At 39.4% G+C, this 15512-nt stretch overlaps 1 protein-coding gene across 1 annotated transcript; it reads right to left on the bottom strand.

Moving 5' to 3' along the window:
- Positions 1-11: 11 nt before the first annotated feature.
- LOC141968942 (nucleolar RNA helicase 2-like) lies at positions 12-15116 on the bottom strand. Its single transcript, XM_074924236.1, has 15 exons — positions 14948-15116; positions 14090-14356; positions 12754-12829; positions 11841-12019; positions 10188-10305; positions 9069-9254; positions 8376-8521; positions 7187-7336; positions 5314-5475; positions 4422-4541; positions 3550-3623; positions 3190-3349; positions 2748-2882; positions 1417-1461; positions 12-554 (listed from the first exon to the last, which is right to left on the bottom strand). Exons 1-15 carry the CDS (start codon positions 15050-15052, stop codon positions 348-350), a joined length of 2130 nt encoding a protein of 709 aa, XP_074780337.1. The 5' UTR covers positions 15053-15116; the 3' UTR covers positions 12-347.
- Between the last annotated feature and the right edge of the window lie 396 nt (positions 15117-15512).

Below are 15512 nucleotides of genomic sequence, written 5' to 3' on the forward strand. Positions count from 1 at the left end.
AAGATATGAACTTGTAAAATAATATTTTATTTTTCTGGAAAATGTACAGGTTTGACTGGCAGTGAAGATCTATATATTATACAGTGAGCCAGGCTACAATTTTGAATGGGACAGTCATGTTCTGGAATAAAGATTTTGGTCTCCCAGTTGAAATGGAAATACAAGAAAGAAAGGAAACAACATTTTTTTGGTAATTTTTAAAGTGAAAAGGATCTTGTTTATGACCAGAGTAGTACTGAGAAAAAGAAATCTGAATGACAAGAGTTTTCCAAGTGGTACAAACACAGAGGAATAGCCTATTTTAACATAACTGCAGTCCCACTTTTTCCACTTGTAGATGGTTGAAGTTAACGATCAAATGCTCTTTCAAAACTTCGTTTCTGGCCTCTGCTTCTGAATCTGTTTCTACCAGAGCTACCACGCCGCCCATTTCTGGAGCTTGAGGGGCTTCGGCCACTTCCTCCTCCATTGCCACCACCTCGCTGTGATTCTACTAACTCAGGTAATTCAGTCGCCACGCACAAACGCCATTGTTTTGAATCTTCCCATCTTGCCTATTGAAACAAAATCAGACATAGCAAGTTAAATTCTAGGAATGCAAATACAGGCTATTTCATAATTACTATGTCTGCTCAACTGAAAAGGCAAAATTGTGAGCCAGTATAGGGGATTCAAAAGTTTCTAACTAAAGTGGTCAATACTGGTTTCAAAATTTTAAGCATTAGAGCTACAGCAGTCTGAGTACACCTCATATCCTAAAGAACAGAACGGAAACCCACTCACCTTAAGAGCTTTACAGAGCAGCCTCATCAGTAAACTTTCCCCAGCTTTCATTTACTAAGAATACCACTACAATTATTACTGATCACAAATCCACACCCTCCCCTCAATTCCCCTCTAATCCAGAGCCAAACATTGATTTAGGATCCTGTGAATGAATGCTAGGACATGAGGGTATAGAGATGCACTAAGAGAAAAATACCTGAAAGAAAGATGGGAAGTCTAGGGAATTTTGGCATGGGAATACTAGTTCTGCCAAGCAAAAACCTGGAATTCACTTTTCTGTGGTGAGAATTCTCACTAAAATGAATGGGGGGTGAGGAATAGAAAAAAAAGCTTATTTTATAGCGTAATAAAACTCATTTCCTACAAAGATTAATCCTGCAGCAGTAACAAGGGGTGGGTTGTTCACACCACCACTCTTCTCAGAGCAAAAGTTTCAAGCTACAGATTTTTGGAGATGGGAGTACATTAGGAAAGGAACACTGTATGTTTCTTCTGTTCTTTAGTTCCTTCAAAGCCATCCCTTTTGCCACTAGGAAAGGCAGGATACAGGCTACATAATGTTTTCTGTCTAACCCAGTCCAGCCAGTTTCATCTACAGTCTGCTGTAATCAGGAATTTCACTGAACATACCTCTATTTCCTTTAGGTCTGCTGCAGGAATATCAAAGCATACACCCTAAAAAAAAAGAGAAAATAATTTTAATGGCCTTTTAATTGACTGCAGTTTTTAAAAAAAAGAGCCTACAAATCTATGTATTAGAACAAACAGGTTTACATTTACATTTTTTTTAATAAAGATTTAAGATACTTAAAAGTCATTGAACATTGAGAAAGTTGCATCAGTATTTCTCAAAACACCAAAACTTTCACTTTCTTAATGTTTTCCTCAGATATACACATTTTTCTCTCCTCTGCACAGCCAGTACTTCCAGTTCATATTTACTTGGCTCTTTACAGCTTACAACCCTTTTCCATCCTAAAATGTGGCCTTCTGTAAATTTTATACAGCCAATAAAGTGAGTATCTAGGTTCACATTAGAAATCTGAAGTTAAATTACTTTAATGATTAACTATAATATATAATTCACATGTTAAAAAGCTATTCTTTGTCTGAATGAGCAATTTGGAATCTGAGAATTACAAATCTGATGTAGGGAAAACCATCCATAGATAGTGTTCCATACATCAAATACAAAACCATGCTGTGAAGAGACAGAGGCAAGGACAATAAACCAAATCTTAGCAATTAATGCAATATCAAATATCATGTGTGAATGATGCACTAGAAAAAATTTCAGGCACGGGAATAGTAAAAACAGTTCACTGACATAAAAAAGTGTCCTCAAGTCAAACTTAAAATCAGCATGGTCTGGATAAGAAACCTTGTGAACTACATGTGGAATTCATATGGCAAGACATGCACGTTAACTTTTACACAGAGAGGGAATGTAGAAGAGAATACACACAACACTTAGGACACTTAGGACAAGAACTGTTTTTATATGGAAAAAAAAAAAAGTCTTTGAACTGTTGTTCAACTGTAGGTTGTCCCTTGTTGTAGGCTTTCTAGTTTACCAAGTCTGGGTATTCTCAGTATTGGCTATAGATGTGCTGTGATTTGCTAAACTAGGTGCCATCAACATCTGCCATATTTACATCTCTCTTCTTTTGGTACCTAAAAGGCACCTGTTCTACCTGCACTCATACCATTCTTAATGCTTTATTACAAATCTCTACATAAAAGTTCATTCAGCATCTGTCTCTCAAGTGTCAAGCAGAGCCCTAAGCCCCTGAGATGCCTGAGCCCTAATAACAGACCGAGGCCCATCCTTCTACCAGAGTCATGTCCTTATCAACAGAGCTTGGAATGTGGGAAAAAAAAGACCAAATATCTCCCCTGACAATTGCTGAGAAAAGGCTACAATCGGAAAAGCTCAGCAGCAAAGATACAAAAAAGCTTACCATTCTTCCTTTGAGGAAACACATTCTGTTCACTTTCCTATCAACACCATCACCCAACAGATCACGGAGTCTTCGCCAAGCATAGCTCATATTGTTTATTTCTTCAGAGCAGCGTAGTATCATTGTCACAAATCCCTAAAGAGAAGAAATTGGGCGTGCTCCATTCAGTCAGAGGAATAAACTTCAGCACATCTATCAGACACAAGAAACCTGCTAATTTACAGTTTATAAACTAAGTTTTCAAGTGGATACTGTTACGGGAGAGCGAGTATACTTATAGCCACTATATTCTTGCTTTTAACTAAATCAGTAGTTCCTAGTGGCTTAAGTACAGTTTCCATCAACAAAATCATTAGGAGACAAATAATTCTCTATTTAAACACCACAGAGGTGTGTTGGGTTTTTTTAGATTCAAGATAAATGTTAAGCCATCCAGCCTTACCGCATCTGAGTTCAGCAAGGAGCGCTGTTCAATGGAAGTAGCACCTGAAATGTGTGCTAGAGCTGCAGCCAGAGCATTAACTGGTCCCCTTTCTTGTATTAACAACCGAGCAGATTCTCTGAAATACTCAATAGCAGTTTCAGGAACAGAATCCAGACACCTAAGTAATTAAAGCAGAAAAAAACAAAACAAACAAACCAAGCATTATACACTAGTATTTACTAGGGTCTGGAATAGAAGAAAAACAGCAGTCCAAGACTTTAATAGTGATCCATTCAGAGACAGCAATGAGCTACCCAGACAGCCCATCTGAACTAGGAAGACAGGAAGATACAACAGGGCTTGAGTCACCGAACACACCTGATGGCATCTTTGCTGGAAGCTTTTATTATATCTGTTGCAGTAGGAACACCAACACGCTTGAATGTAATGCCCTGAAATTTAAAAAGCAAAATACAGATGAAGGTTGTAGACCATAAATGATTCAGTTATAAAGAAAAACTACTGGACTCCAATGAAGCAAGCATTTAAATCTATCACTTTTCTTCTTCTTTTCACCTTTTAACTCCCAACTTTTACTAGTGAAAATTACAAGATTAAGCTTGCAGGGAAATGGGTAACACTTAAAAGCTTTTTATGTACCGGGTCAGTTTAAATGATTCAGTGACCTTAAACTGAAATAAATAGAGACCATTTCAGCAGATTCCAGGGGAAAAAAAGACCTACAAATTTTAAATGATTAATTTTAGTCTGATTTACTTTGATTTACAATTACACAGGCTTTCTAAATGTAAGTCTGAGTTTTATGTGCCGAGACTAAACTATCTCAACCCAACTGAATACTTAACTGGCAAGAAAACCATATGGAACAGTGCACAAAGTGCAAAAATGGAAGTAACAGTTCTCAGTAAAACTACACATATGCAAATCACTGATCAGATGACAAGCCAGGGTGAACACTAAACTGAAATCCTGCTTATTTTTTCCCATTTCCACAGGTACAATCTTACTGGCATTTGCTGAAAAAGCGTGGGCATGAGAATCTGCAGCACGCTCCCTGCTCCACAGTAAATGACACTGTGCCCAAACTCTGCTAGGTAACTGAGCCTTAGCTGGGTGCTTTATAAGCTGTATTTTGTAACTGAAGTACTGAACAAACAGGAAGACTTTAGATGATACACTAACATATTACATCTCATTCTTCATGATTAGAAGAAAACTATATACTTTACCGCTTTTTGTTCCACATATCTTAATTGATATTCTTCCTTTCGCTGGTAAAAACAGATACAGATTCCAGTCCGTCCAGCTCGACCTGTGCGTCCGGAACGATGGATATAGGACTCCACATCCTTCAAAATAAATACCCTTATGACTTATGTAATTTACTGCAATTTAATCAATTCATTGTATTCACATAATTTAGTACAAGCTATTACAGTTAAGCCTGAGCAATACACCATAATTGCATCACAGAATTAAATTACAAACCATTGTTTCACTAAAGGCAAACGAATAAGCTTTTCCATAAACCCTCTGAAAATCACAGTTTGAAAGCCAGAACCATGTGCACAAAGCAACTAAGTCTTGTTTTGGCATCACCACAGAGAATATGAGAAAACATTTTGAGCATGTATACCTCTGTAACAATCCCACTCACCCTCCTGCACATTAACTTGAGCATGATTACTGAGATATTAATAGCAAATTCACTGAAATATTATTTTGTTTCTTTTAAACTGTCTTAACTTCAGCCAATGTTCTCACTGTTGGGGTCCTCTCCTCATATATGCCCCTATTTAATGAATTGTTCTTTCAAGACAAACAGTCTTTCTTGACTTCCCACTGCTTCCAGACTTGCAATGACCACACACAGCCTTGAAGGGAGAGGCTTTGAACAGCCTTAATGGAAGGCATTTTAAGGAGACCATCTTTAAACATACTGGAGACTGAAGCACTCTGAAAAAATCCTCTAAGAAACTACCTTCTATATATCAGGACATTTCTTACCCTTAAATGCAATGCTGATAAAGTTTGCATGGTGAATACATCACCTGATAACATACACTACTTGAAAACAAGACTACAGATTATTACAAGATACCCAACATAACCATCTCCTACCTTTGGTGGTGAACTTTGTACAACCAGGTCGACTTCGGGGATATCTAAACCACGGGCAGCGACGTTGGTTGCAACCAGAACTTTAAAGGTACCATTTCTAAAACCTTTCAGTGTGATCTCTCTTTGTTTCTGTGGAATGTCCCCATGCAATGACTGGCAATCCTGAAAAACAGTAAGATTATAGGACTGTACCAAAATCCAAGGCAGTGCTCCATTTTATGGTCAGTTTGGGGTACAATATCTTGGTATTTGATAGATACCATATGGCGAGATACAGAACTGAATTACCAGAGTTTATAATTTAGGTGTCTTACAATATTTACTCAGTATTTCTTATTCATATACCTCAAAGATCTTTAACAAAGATAAGAAAACAGAACCGCAACATGTGTCTTATCTCCACCTCAAATTACTGTGACCTATGAAAACTACTATGCCCTAACCTGCCATCCACACCATCTATGCAAGGCTTTGCTGTTTCAAAATAGTCCTTAACAATTTTCTTAGGCCTTCTTAGTATTCATTTAGACATCTTTTACAAAATAGTATTGCTTCTTAATCCTCTTTAATATACTAATTTCCCCCACTACCAATTATAGAATTAAAATATAAGTGGGTCCTAAAAAAAGAAACCAACTACGGCTTCAAAGAGAATTGTTTAAATCCAAACATTCTGAAAGTCCTTGTGTATCACAGCAGTAACAAGTATCATACAAAATTTGGGTTTTTTCCTCCACTTCACATTTCACAGCTTGCCTGTAGATGGCTACCAGATTTTCCCCAGTAAACAGAGAATGAATTGAAGAAATACTAACACAATGCTAGGGTCAGCACAGAATTCAACAAACTCCTTTTCAGACAGTTTTGGATTTACTTCAGGTGGTAAATGGAATAGGCATATATTCTGTGAGCAAGTATTAAAATGCTAAAACTGAAACATCCAAGTAATTTCCTTCTCTTACCTGCCAAGATCAGAGTTCTGTATAGCCTATGCAAGATTTGATATCGCTAACACCACCAGTAACATAGGATAAGGTGCCACATTCAGGTTTAGCTGTTACTGAGGTGATCTAGAGGTGTAGGAGAAACACTCCTGAACACAGTTGTAGCAGATCAAAAAACCTTCTCCTTTCCTTAAGAACACAGCGCTGTACTGCTTTCTAGACATAACCCATCTCCTTGATGAAAACACATACAGAAAAAGTAGTTGCTGTGCTACCACCACCAAAACCAACCATGCAGAGCCAGTGTCACTACACATCATAGACATTGCACCACTACATCAACGAGTTAATTTTCCACCAGTGCTAGTGTGTGCCATACCACAATCTCAGGAATACACTAGAGGTCATTCACAAGAGAGGGCAGATCGAATTCTTTCTGTGTATACATCTTTAAGGTCTTCATGACAGCTAATGAACATCTTGATGAAAATACAAATATAGCCTCTGTTATATTACAGCTCTAAACCCCAACTGCCCCCCAACAACACTAATTAAAGTCAGCATCACAGCGCAGTAACTATTCTACTATCGTGACCCCTTATCCTAGTAATTCTCCAAGTCTACCACCATTCTTTAATCCAAGACAGCACACTCTACAGAAAAATTAATTCACAACTGTTTCATTTAATGTTAATGAGAGCTCTTCTTTTAAGGAAAAAATTCTTTGTAGCCCAGTATCTGTTAGTTTCAAAACTGCCAAAAAGAACCTTAAAAAAAAAAAACCCAAAACTGGTTAAAGGTTTACAGCATTATAGTCTTCAGGACTAGGCTGCACTATCTGACCACTTGCCTTATCCATTTTTAAAGCTTCCCTTTAAAACAGAGTTGATACACTTCTGACAGGTTTTGTTACTTAATATAGATGATACCTGTTTGATTGAAGCATTTAGAGCCAGTTCATTCGCCTCCTTTTTGGTCTCACAAAAGACTATAGTTCTCCCATGGCTGCCACTGTAGACCTGAATGACATCTCCAATAACCGCAGCTCTCTGAGACCAGTGACACTCTATTGCCAAATGCTACAGAAAAGAATTCCAGTGTTTAGCTTCCATAAAAACATAAGATTCTTTTTCAATACATTTGAAACTGTAAAATACACAAATACTAAAGAGCTACACAGTTTCCTGATGGGCAAAATATGCTAACTCACGTTCCTGGAACATGTAAAATCCATAAGGCTCTTCTGCCCACCAGAATTAGTCTAACATTAAGCAAAATAATTACAGTAAGAGGGAAAAAAAAGATGACAGTGTACACATCCCTTTTTTTAAAGCAAGGAAAAAAAAAAACAGGAGATGTTATATCATTTCTCTGGAGGACAGTCAGGGGTGCAAGATTTTGTCGCCGTTCTATCAACTAGAGCTTTATGTCAGGTAAAGCGAAACAAATAAATACAGTTCGTTAAAAGCTTTTTTAAAGCACAAGATTATAATTGTATCAGCGGGATTACAAGAATGTTAATGTGTCCAACTGATCTGTCTAAAGTAAACAGCAGTACTTAAGCAGAAAGAGTATCTTATTTTACCAAGTAAAGATAATTAATTCAGGCTTCTAGCATATATGTACTGTATTCCCTGCTATGGTATTTACTGCACAGCAAGCTAAGGCCTAGAGAGGTGAGATACCCACAGCAAGTCTGAAAAAAATCTCCTGTATATAGAATAGCAGAATTCAGCTGTGATGATTTAAAAGAGCCAGGCTGATGTTAATGTGTGCCTTTTGTTTCCAACTTGGATAAATCCAGATACCTCTTTTCTCTGAAAACCAACAAAACTAACTGATAACTGAATCCTCACTCTACCCAAGGTGTCTATATGGTTATGGGATGCTGTGAGAAGAGACATCCTAAACCTAGAAACACTTCGACTAGCTGTAATGTGCCTTATACTTATAAGTATATATTAATATATACTTATATATAAGTATATATTAATATATACTTATAAAACCAACTTTCAACATCATTCTGATAATGTACCTTAGGATGGGATGACCATTCATCGTATAAAGGAAAAGGGAAAAGGCCTGAAAACATTCCACATTAGATAGATTACTCACTTCCACTGTTGTAGCAGCCTTTTGAGTTCTTTTCCCAATAAGGTCAATCTGTTCATATCTAGATTTCATGTATTTCTTAGCCACATCATACACCCAATGAGGGCAAGTAGCAGAAAAAAGCAGTGTTTGCGGATTGTCTTCAGAATCTAAAACACAGAACAATGTTTCACAAACCTCATATGTTTCATCTTACAGATGTATACAAGTTGACTATATGCATTATTAAAAATATGACATCAAATATCAGTATATAAAATAAAGGCAATTCTGCTTTTTAAATTTATCCATTACCAACACCTGGAGAAAAAATACTCTGGAAGGTTAAATATTTTCAAAATTAGGAAAAAAGCTATTACGACCAAAAATCAAATCTATTTTCAAGCCATGAAATGGGTAAAAGGCTTCTAATTCCTTTTAACTGGAAGATGTCCCAAGTCCAACTTACAGATAGGTGTCAAAGTTATCTACAGATCCCTAGGTATGGGATTCTAAGCTTTGCAAAGGTCCTCTGAATGTTTCCCACTTTCACAACACTTCCTCAGGTACTGTGTTCACAGTACATTTCCTACCATATATAGTATTCAGTCATTTCTAAACAAAGCCATCTTGCAGCTTGCAGAAAAACATACCTCAATTTTAGCAGACTAAATTATTACTAACATTTCCTACTATTTGTTTAAATATTGAGATTACCCTTCTTGTAGGCAACTCGTAAAATGTCTTCTACTTGCTCAGCAAATCCCATGTCCAGCATCTGGTCGACTTCATCAAGTACAACATGTTTGACCTTGGTAAGGTCCAACTTGCCACTCTGAAGATGGTCTTTGATTCGACCAGGTGTCCCAACCAAAATGTCAATGCCACTTCTCATGAGATCAACTGATAAACAGGAAAGAGCAGAAGAGAAATTAGCAGTGAACTATGGAGCATTCTCTACATTAAAAACACATGGTAGGTTAATAATAATGAAACAGCTTCTTAAACCATTCATAAGTACATTTTTTACAAATGGAAGTGAGAACAAATGGAATGATGAATGGGAGGAGAAAACTTGGGGGAGAAAAGAAGCCAAAACTGGTAAGGTAGAAGTTCTACTGCTCTTCCTGGTGGAATAAAGGTTTCCCATCTCCCTTTCCTCTACCCATGATTTAAATGAAGTGTCAAACAAAGAGCTTCTTTTAACATATTTTGAAAAAAGTTAGCTCTTTCCAAATTGTCTAACTTAATTGGAAATGTAAAAACCACTTTATTTATTTGACCATCCAAATTACTAAAATCACTTCCTCCTGAAGTTCAGCAGGAAAAAACCCAAACATCCCTAATGTCTCAAGATATATTATGATGAAAGAGCTTATTCTCATTCCCACTCTCATTTGCCTTGTTTACAACCATCAAGATGGTAAATTACGCTGTCACAATGAAGAAATCCTTCTCCACTTTACAAATCCTCTAGATATCCCATATGACACAAAAAAACCCCAAACCCTATCACAGCTCTAAGATTAAACATTTTTAAAACAAAATACAAATCTTTACAAGAACCTAAACCCAAATGCTCTGTATACACACTAACAATCTCTTTAATTTAAAGTACATGAGTAAACAAGGAACACCAAGAATATAATTCAGATATTCTCAATTGAAATAATATGATTATTTCTCACCGTAAGAAGATATATTCTGAGCTGCGGAATTCCCCATCAATACTCCCCAGTTCTTGAGTTAAAAGTGTGTGTTTGGAAGGACCCAACTGCATTTCTCAAATATTTCATTCCATTGACATTTCAGTTATTAGTGATAAGTGTCACTTACTTTGTCCATTATATGGAGTTCCTCCATAAAAACAGGCTACTGTTAGTTGTCTTGTGATGTCCTTGAAATCTTTGGCAACCTGGTTTGCCAGCTCTCTCGTTGGACAAAGAACTAGTACCTAGATAGAAGAAAGACAAACATGTTCTCTCAGCATGGCTTCTGCCAAGAAACTGCTAGACACATCATTAGTTTAGGTCTGACCATCTACACATTATTTTTTTTTTTTAATCTGGTTTAAATAGTTATCTAAGCAAAGATTAAAGAAACACAGTTTGTCTCTTGTAAAAATCACTGATCTTCAGCACATTATCATCTAGGCAGGCTAACTTCTTTTTAAATGAGATAGACAGGAGGTACTTAGATCTTATTTAACTTTAGCTCTTGAACAGATCAGCTACAAGTTTTCTTCTACATGCACATATGCTGTTTGAGCAAAAGACTGAAGGATTTGGGTAACTAAATGTTTTTACACATACTCGGTAATGTTTCACAGTCCTGCAGGAAGGTGTAAGAAAGAGCTATCAACTGTCTCTCTGCCTCCCTGTGACTCAGGGAAACATATGTTCAGTCTGCAAAGCTGGTGTTCAGCATGGTTCTGGAACCTGTAATGACATCCCCGCAGAAGGAACCATCCTCTCTTCCAATATACAGGCTTCACAACAAGTGATGGGCAAGCTACTAGCTAGGAGTTTTAACTAATTTAGTTTTTAACATGTGATTGCAGTAATGCTCTCAAACCTGGCACCAGTGGCTCGACAAAAGAACCTTAAAATCCTTGTCCTGTTACTTTTTTCAACATTGAAACGCATTACAAAGAAAGTAGTAGTGTACTATGGTACAGGCCTGAAATCCTTTTAAGATTTGTGATTCCCTCAAAGAAAGCTTTCCCTTTTCCTCAAGACTGTGCCAAATCTAGAGCCAGCATTCTCAGTCAACATGATGGACAGATGCAAATAGAAGAGCTACTACGAGTCCTGGAATGAGTTTCAGATAATCTATGAGATGGGTGACAAGACAGAATAAACTGATAAAAAAAAAAAATCCACTATTAATGGGCATACGATAAGCTTTGCCTACCTAGTTTTGAAGGGCATCATAAGAATTTGGTGAAAAAAATATACATGGTATTCCCTGTGCAGACAGCTCACAATGAATCTGCATTCTCTGGAGCAGAAGCTTCAATACCTGGTGGTGGCCCTAGCGAAAACTAAGTCTGTTTTTAAAAGCTCCCACTATTTACATGTTTAGACAAACACAGTTAAGTGGACAGCTTTTATCAATCAGAAAAAGTCCCTAATCTGTTACTAATCTGGGAGAAAAATAAGCATCCAGTAACCACTGGACCTGAAGAGGTAAGGTGACTGAAGAAAATTTAGTAAGAAGACGTCAAACACCTGTAGTTCTGGTCTCTCTGTAAGCAGAAAAAGGAACTGACAAGTGGATAGAGCTATTGTGCTCTTTACTCCTGATCAGAGGGTGAGGCAGTGCAGGATGCAGGTAAAGCCAACAAAAACAGCTTTCAAATAACCTTTCATGTGGGTTAGCTTATACCTGCACAAACCTGAAGAACTTCTCCATAGGGCTAAAAATCTGAATCACTCTTGACATAAGACAAAGCAAAATCATCATTCTAACTATGCATAAGTTAGTTACCTTTGGTGTACGGCCTCTTCTTTTTTCCTGTGAGTCTCTCTGAAGCTTTTCAATTAACGGAATAGCAAAAGAGAATGTTTTCCCTGTTCCAGTTCGTGCTTGAGCAATGACATCTTTACCAGTATACACTGGGTCAAAGGTCTTCACTTGCACCGGGAACAGGTATGTCACTCCTCGAGCTGTGACAATTTCAACAGAATTCCTTAATTATAATCATCTCACAAGCGTTCTTGAATACTCTTCAGAGGAAACTACCCCAAGCAGAACTTCCATCAACTCTAAAGTAAATCAGGACTGTATCATCACCTCCGCTGATTTATTTAATCACAGAGGTCATCTGTAGAAAGAGTGCCCTGGGACTGTCCACTTTATTCTCCCACTTCATACCACCATAGTGCTAGCTGGGACAGCTGAAGTTACTAGCCTTTAATGAAAGCCTTCAAGTACTGTGGCTTTACTTATGGAATACTCCCCAGCTATCTAGGAAAATCTCTTTCTTTCATATAAAACATATATCAAAACCACTTCTTCTCTTAATTCATACTAAGCCATGTATAAACTAATGTCAAAGATACTAAATTATAACTGGTTTTCCTTTACATACACCAAAATAACTTTTAATTGAAAAATTCTCTCACAGAAATTATGTCTTTTTATTTTTTTGAGCCTATGTCATTTAATATTCTACCATAAAGGCTGACTGAAGTCTGATTAAAGGCAATACTGCAAACAGAAAAATCTATGTTCAAAGCTGTATTTAGAGTATGCAATCAGTGCACCTTCTGTATAGCATTCATGCCTGCATACACACATCAGAGTGCATCTCCAAGCTCACTGATTGAATATGTTGAGTATAAAAACACATGACAGAGATAATTTACTTTCTGTGGTCACATCAGGCCAAGAAATTTACCTTGAAGAAGCTGAACAGTCCCTTTGGAAATAGAAAAATTGGAGAAAGCACCCTCTTTTTGTTCTTCGGTCATTTCCTGTTAGGTAAACAATAAATCAGGTAACATTCCATATGAACACCACACAACGATCAGAAAATTCAAGGTAATGGCATAGGCACTGGTGTCATACTCAAGGGTCAAATTTTCAGTGACAGTATCACAACTGCAGCTAAAAAGCCTTGTTTTACTTAATATCTTATTTCCAAGTTAGACAAAAGTGATCCATAATTCAAGACTGTTTCATATCTAATGGCATAACCCTATAAATGCAAAACACACAAATTAAAACTCTGAAAGTTCTTAATTAAATTTTAATATTCTATTTTAAATAATTACTAATAGTCTAACAGATATGTTGTAATATGCAGGAATCAGGCTTGATATCTAATCTAGCCTATTTCCTACTTCCCAATTAATACAGCACAATGATTTACAGATATAGAAATGGATCCTCAAAAGAATAACGTCACAGTGTAGAACATCAAACACAATTCATAACGCGTTTCCATATATGTTTTAACAGCACAGTGACTAAAATGCTGAGTGAGGAAAGAATGCTAACCATGGAAACCAGTGAAATCCTGGATGCTTTGTAAAGAATCAATTGGAAGAAGCAAAACTAAGTAACAGCAGAACATACAGGTATAAAGACTTTTCAAAACAAATCAAAACAGGTTTCCCTTCAAAAAAACCATAGTTTATACCAAGCCATTTTAAAGGAACCTAAATAAAGTAGGAATAGTCAAAGTAAAAACATTCTTACAGAAAGGCCTAAAAAGACTTACAAAACTGCAACATCATGAGATTTTATTACATCAAGGACCATTTTGTCACATTAACGATTACTATTTAATAAGATGATACATAAAAACATATTAATGCATCAACTTTTTTCCACTAAAAACCAAGTACTTCTTCATTTCACTAGAGAAGTATTCCTAATACCAAAAAGAAGTCAATGAAACTATATTTGTGGCAATTATAGTCATATCTAATGATGCTGAATCATATTAAAACACTATCTCACTGCAGTTTGTTCATCTGCCAACAGCTACTACAGTACTGGACTGATGAAGTGAAGAAAACCATGATCTAGAACTTCAGGACTTTCATAATTCACGTTTTTCGCAAATAATTGACAGAAGGGACAGTCCAAGTAGCTTTAAACCCTGAAAATTTATAGCATTCTACTGACGGGGAGAAAAAAAAGATAATCTGTTCTAAATTTGACCTTGTTGCAAGGCAGGAGTTGAAAGCTAAGTACATCACTATAACCAAATCAGTCATTAGTTTTACCTGCTCTTGTTCACTTTCACCATCACCACTTGACGTTTCGCTCGAATTACTACGACGTTTTTTGCCAGTGGATTTCGCATTTAAGGAAGATAATTTCTCGTTCCCCGGGCTTTCTTCTCTAGCATCACCATTTTGTTTAACTTCAGCCCTCGCTTTCTTGACTTTCGGGGAATCAACTTCATTCTCCGACTGCTCACTTTCATCCGTCTGAGTCCTTTTCCTCTGAGATTTCTCACGGCGTTTAGATTTCTTCTCTTTTTTCTCCTTCTGGTAAGGCATACAGCAACACAGCGGTAAATGAGAAAACATGCACACGATCCGACGGCAAGCAACGGAAAAGACGTTACAGAGACGCTAAAACTGTTATGCTCTAGTTACTGCCGGGGGGGCTCGTATAAAGCAGCAGACCCCTCTCTGCCCCGGCGCAGGTGCCGCCAAGGGGCATTTTCCTGACCACGAGACACCCGGGCCTTCATTTTCGGGACTTTTCCGCCTCCGCGGCTGCACCCTAAAGCGCTCCCCGGGCCGCTGCTCGCCGAGGACGGCCACACGCCCGCCCAGCAGACCCACCACCGCCCCCGGCGGAGCCCGGCGCCACAGGCCGTGCAGCCCGCCGGCCTCCCGAAAGATGCCGCCACAGCCGCCGCGCACGTGGCCAGCCCGGCACTCCCCGTCGCCACGCCGCGCAAACCCGCTCCAGCCCACGCCACCGGGTCGGGGTGGAAGGGCGGAGCACGACCCGAGGCAAGACCCGCCGGATACGAGCCCCAGCGTGCCGGCGAGGCGAGGCGAGGCGGCGCGGCCCGGCCCGGCCAGGCCGTACCCAGCCGCGGGAGGCCCCAGCGCCTTCCCCAGTACCTTGCGCCGCCGCCGGCTGCTCTCCAGGTCTGACTCGCACTCCATAGGGCACTCGGGATCCGACTCGGCCCCGCTGCTAGCGCTAGACCGGCTGGCTTCAGGCATCTCGGCCAGCAGCCGCTCCGCCACCGCACTCCACGCCGTCTCCCGAACACAGTGACAGAACCGAACGCCGCCCACTGCCCCGGTAACGGGGGCGGAGCCACCACGCGCCCGGCAGCCAATAGGCTGCCGCCTCCGCCGCCAGACTACAAGGCCCGGCACGGCACGCGGCCGCGAGGCGGTGGTGCGCGTGCCCAGCCCCGAGCCTTCCCGCGAGGGCCCCGCCGTGGCGGGAGGGCGGGAACTGCCGCCCCGGCCGCCGGCGTTTCCCCGCGCCTCGCGTAATGCTGTACCCCCGCGGCGCACCGGAGCCCCGGCGAGGGGGTTTAAGGAAGCGGGAAAGGCGATGGCAGTCTGAGGCGCTGGGACCTTCCGGAGAAGCCTGAGGGGGAAATGCCGCTACCGGCGTGACTGAAAGAGGCCGTGGCCCGAGGCGGGCGGGAGAGAGCGCTGCAGGGCTCTG

Source organism: Athene noctua, chromosome 21, assembly GCF_965140245.1.
Source record: "Athene noctua chromosome 21, bAthNoc1.hap1.1, whole genome shotgun sequence".
Classification (NCBI taxonomy): Eukaryota; Metazoa; Chordata; class Aves; order Strigiformes; family Strigidae; genus Athene; species Athene noctua.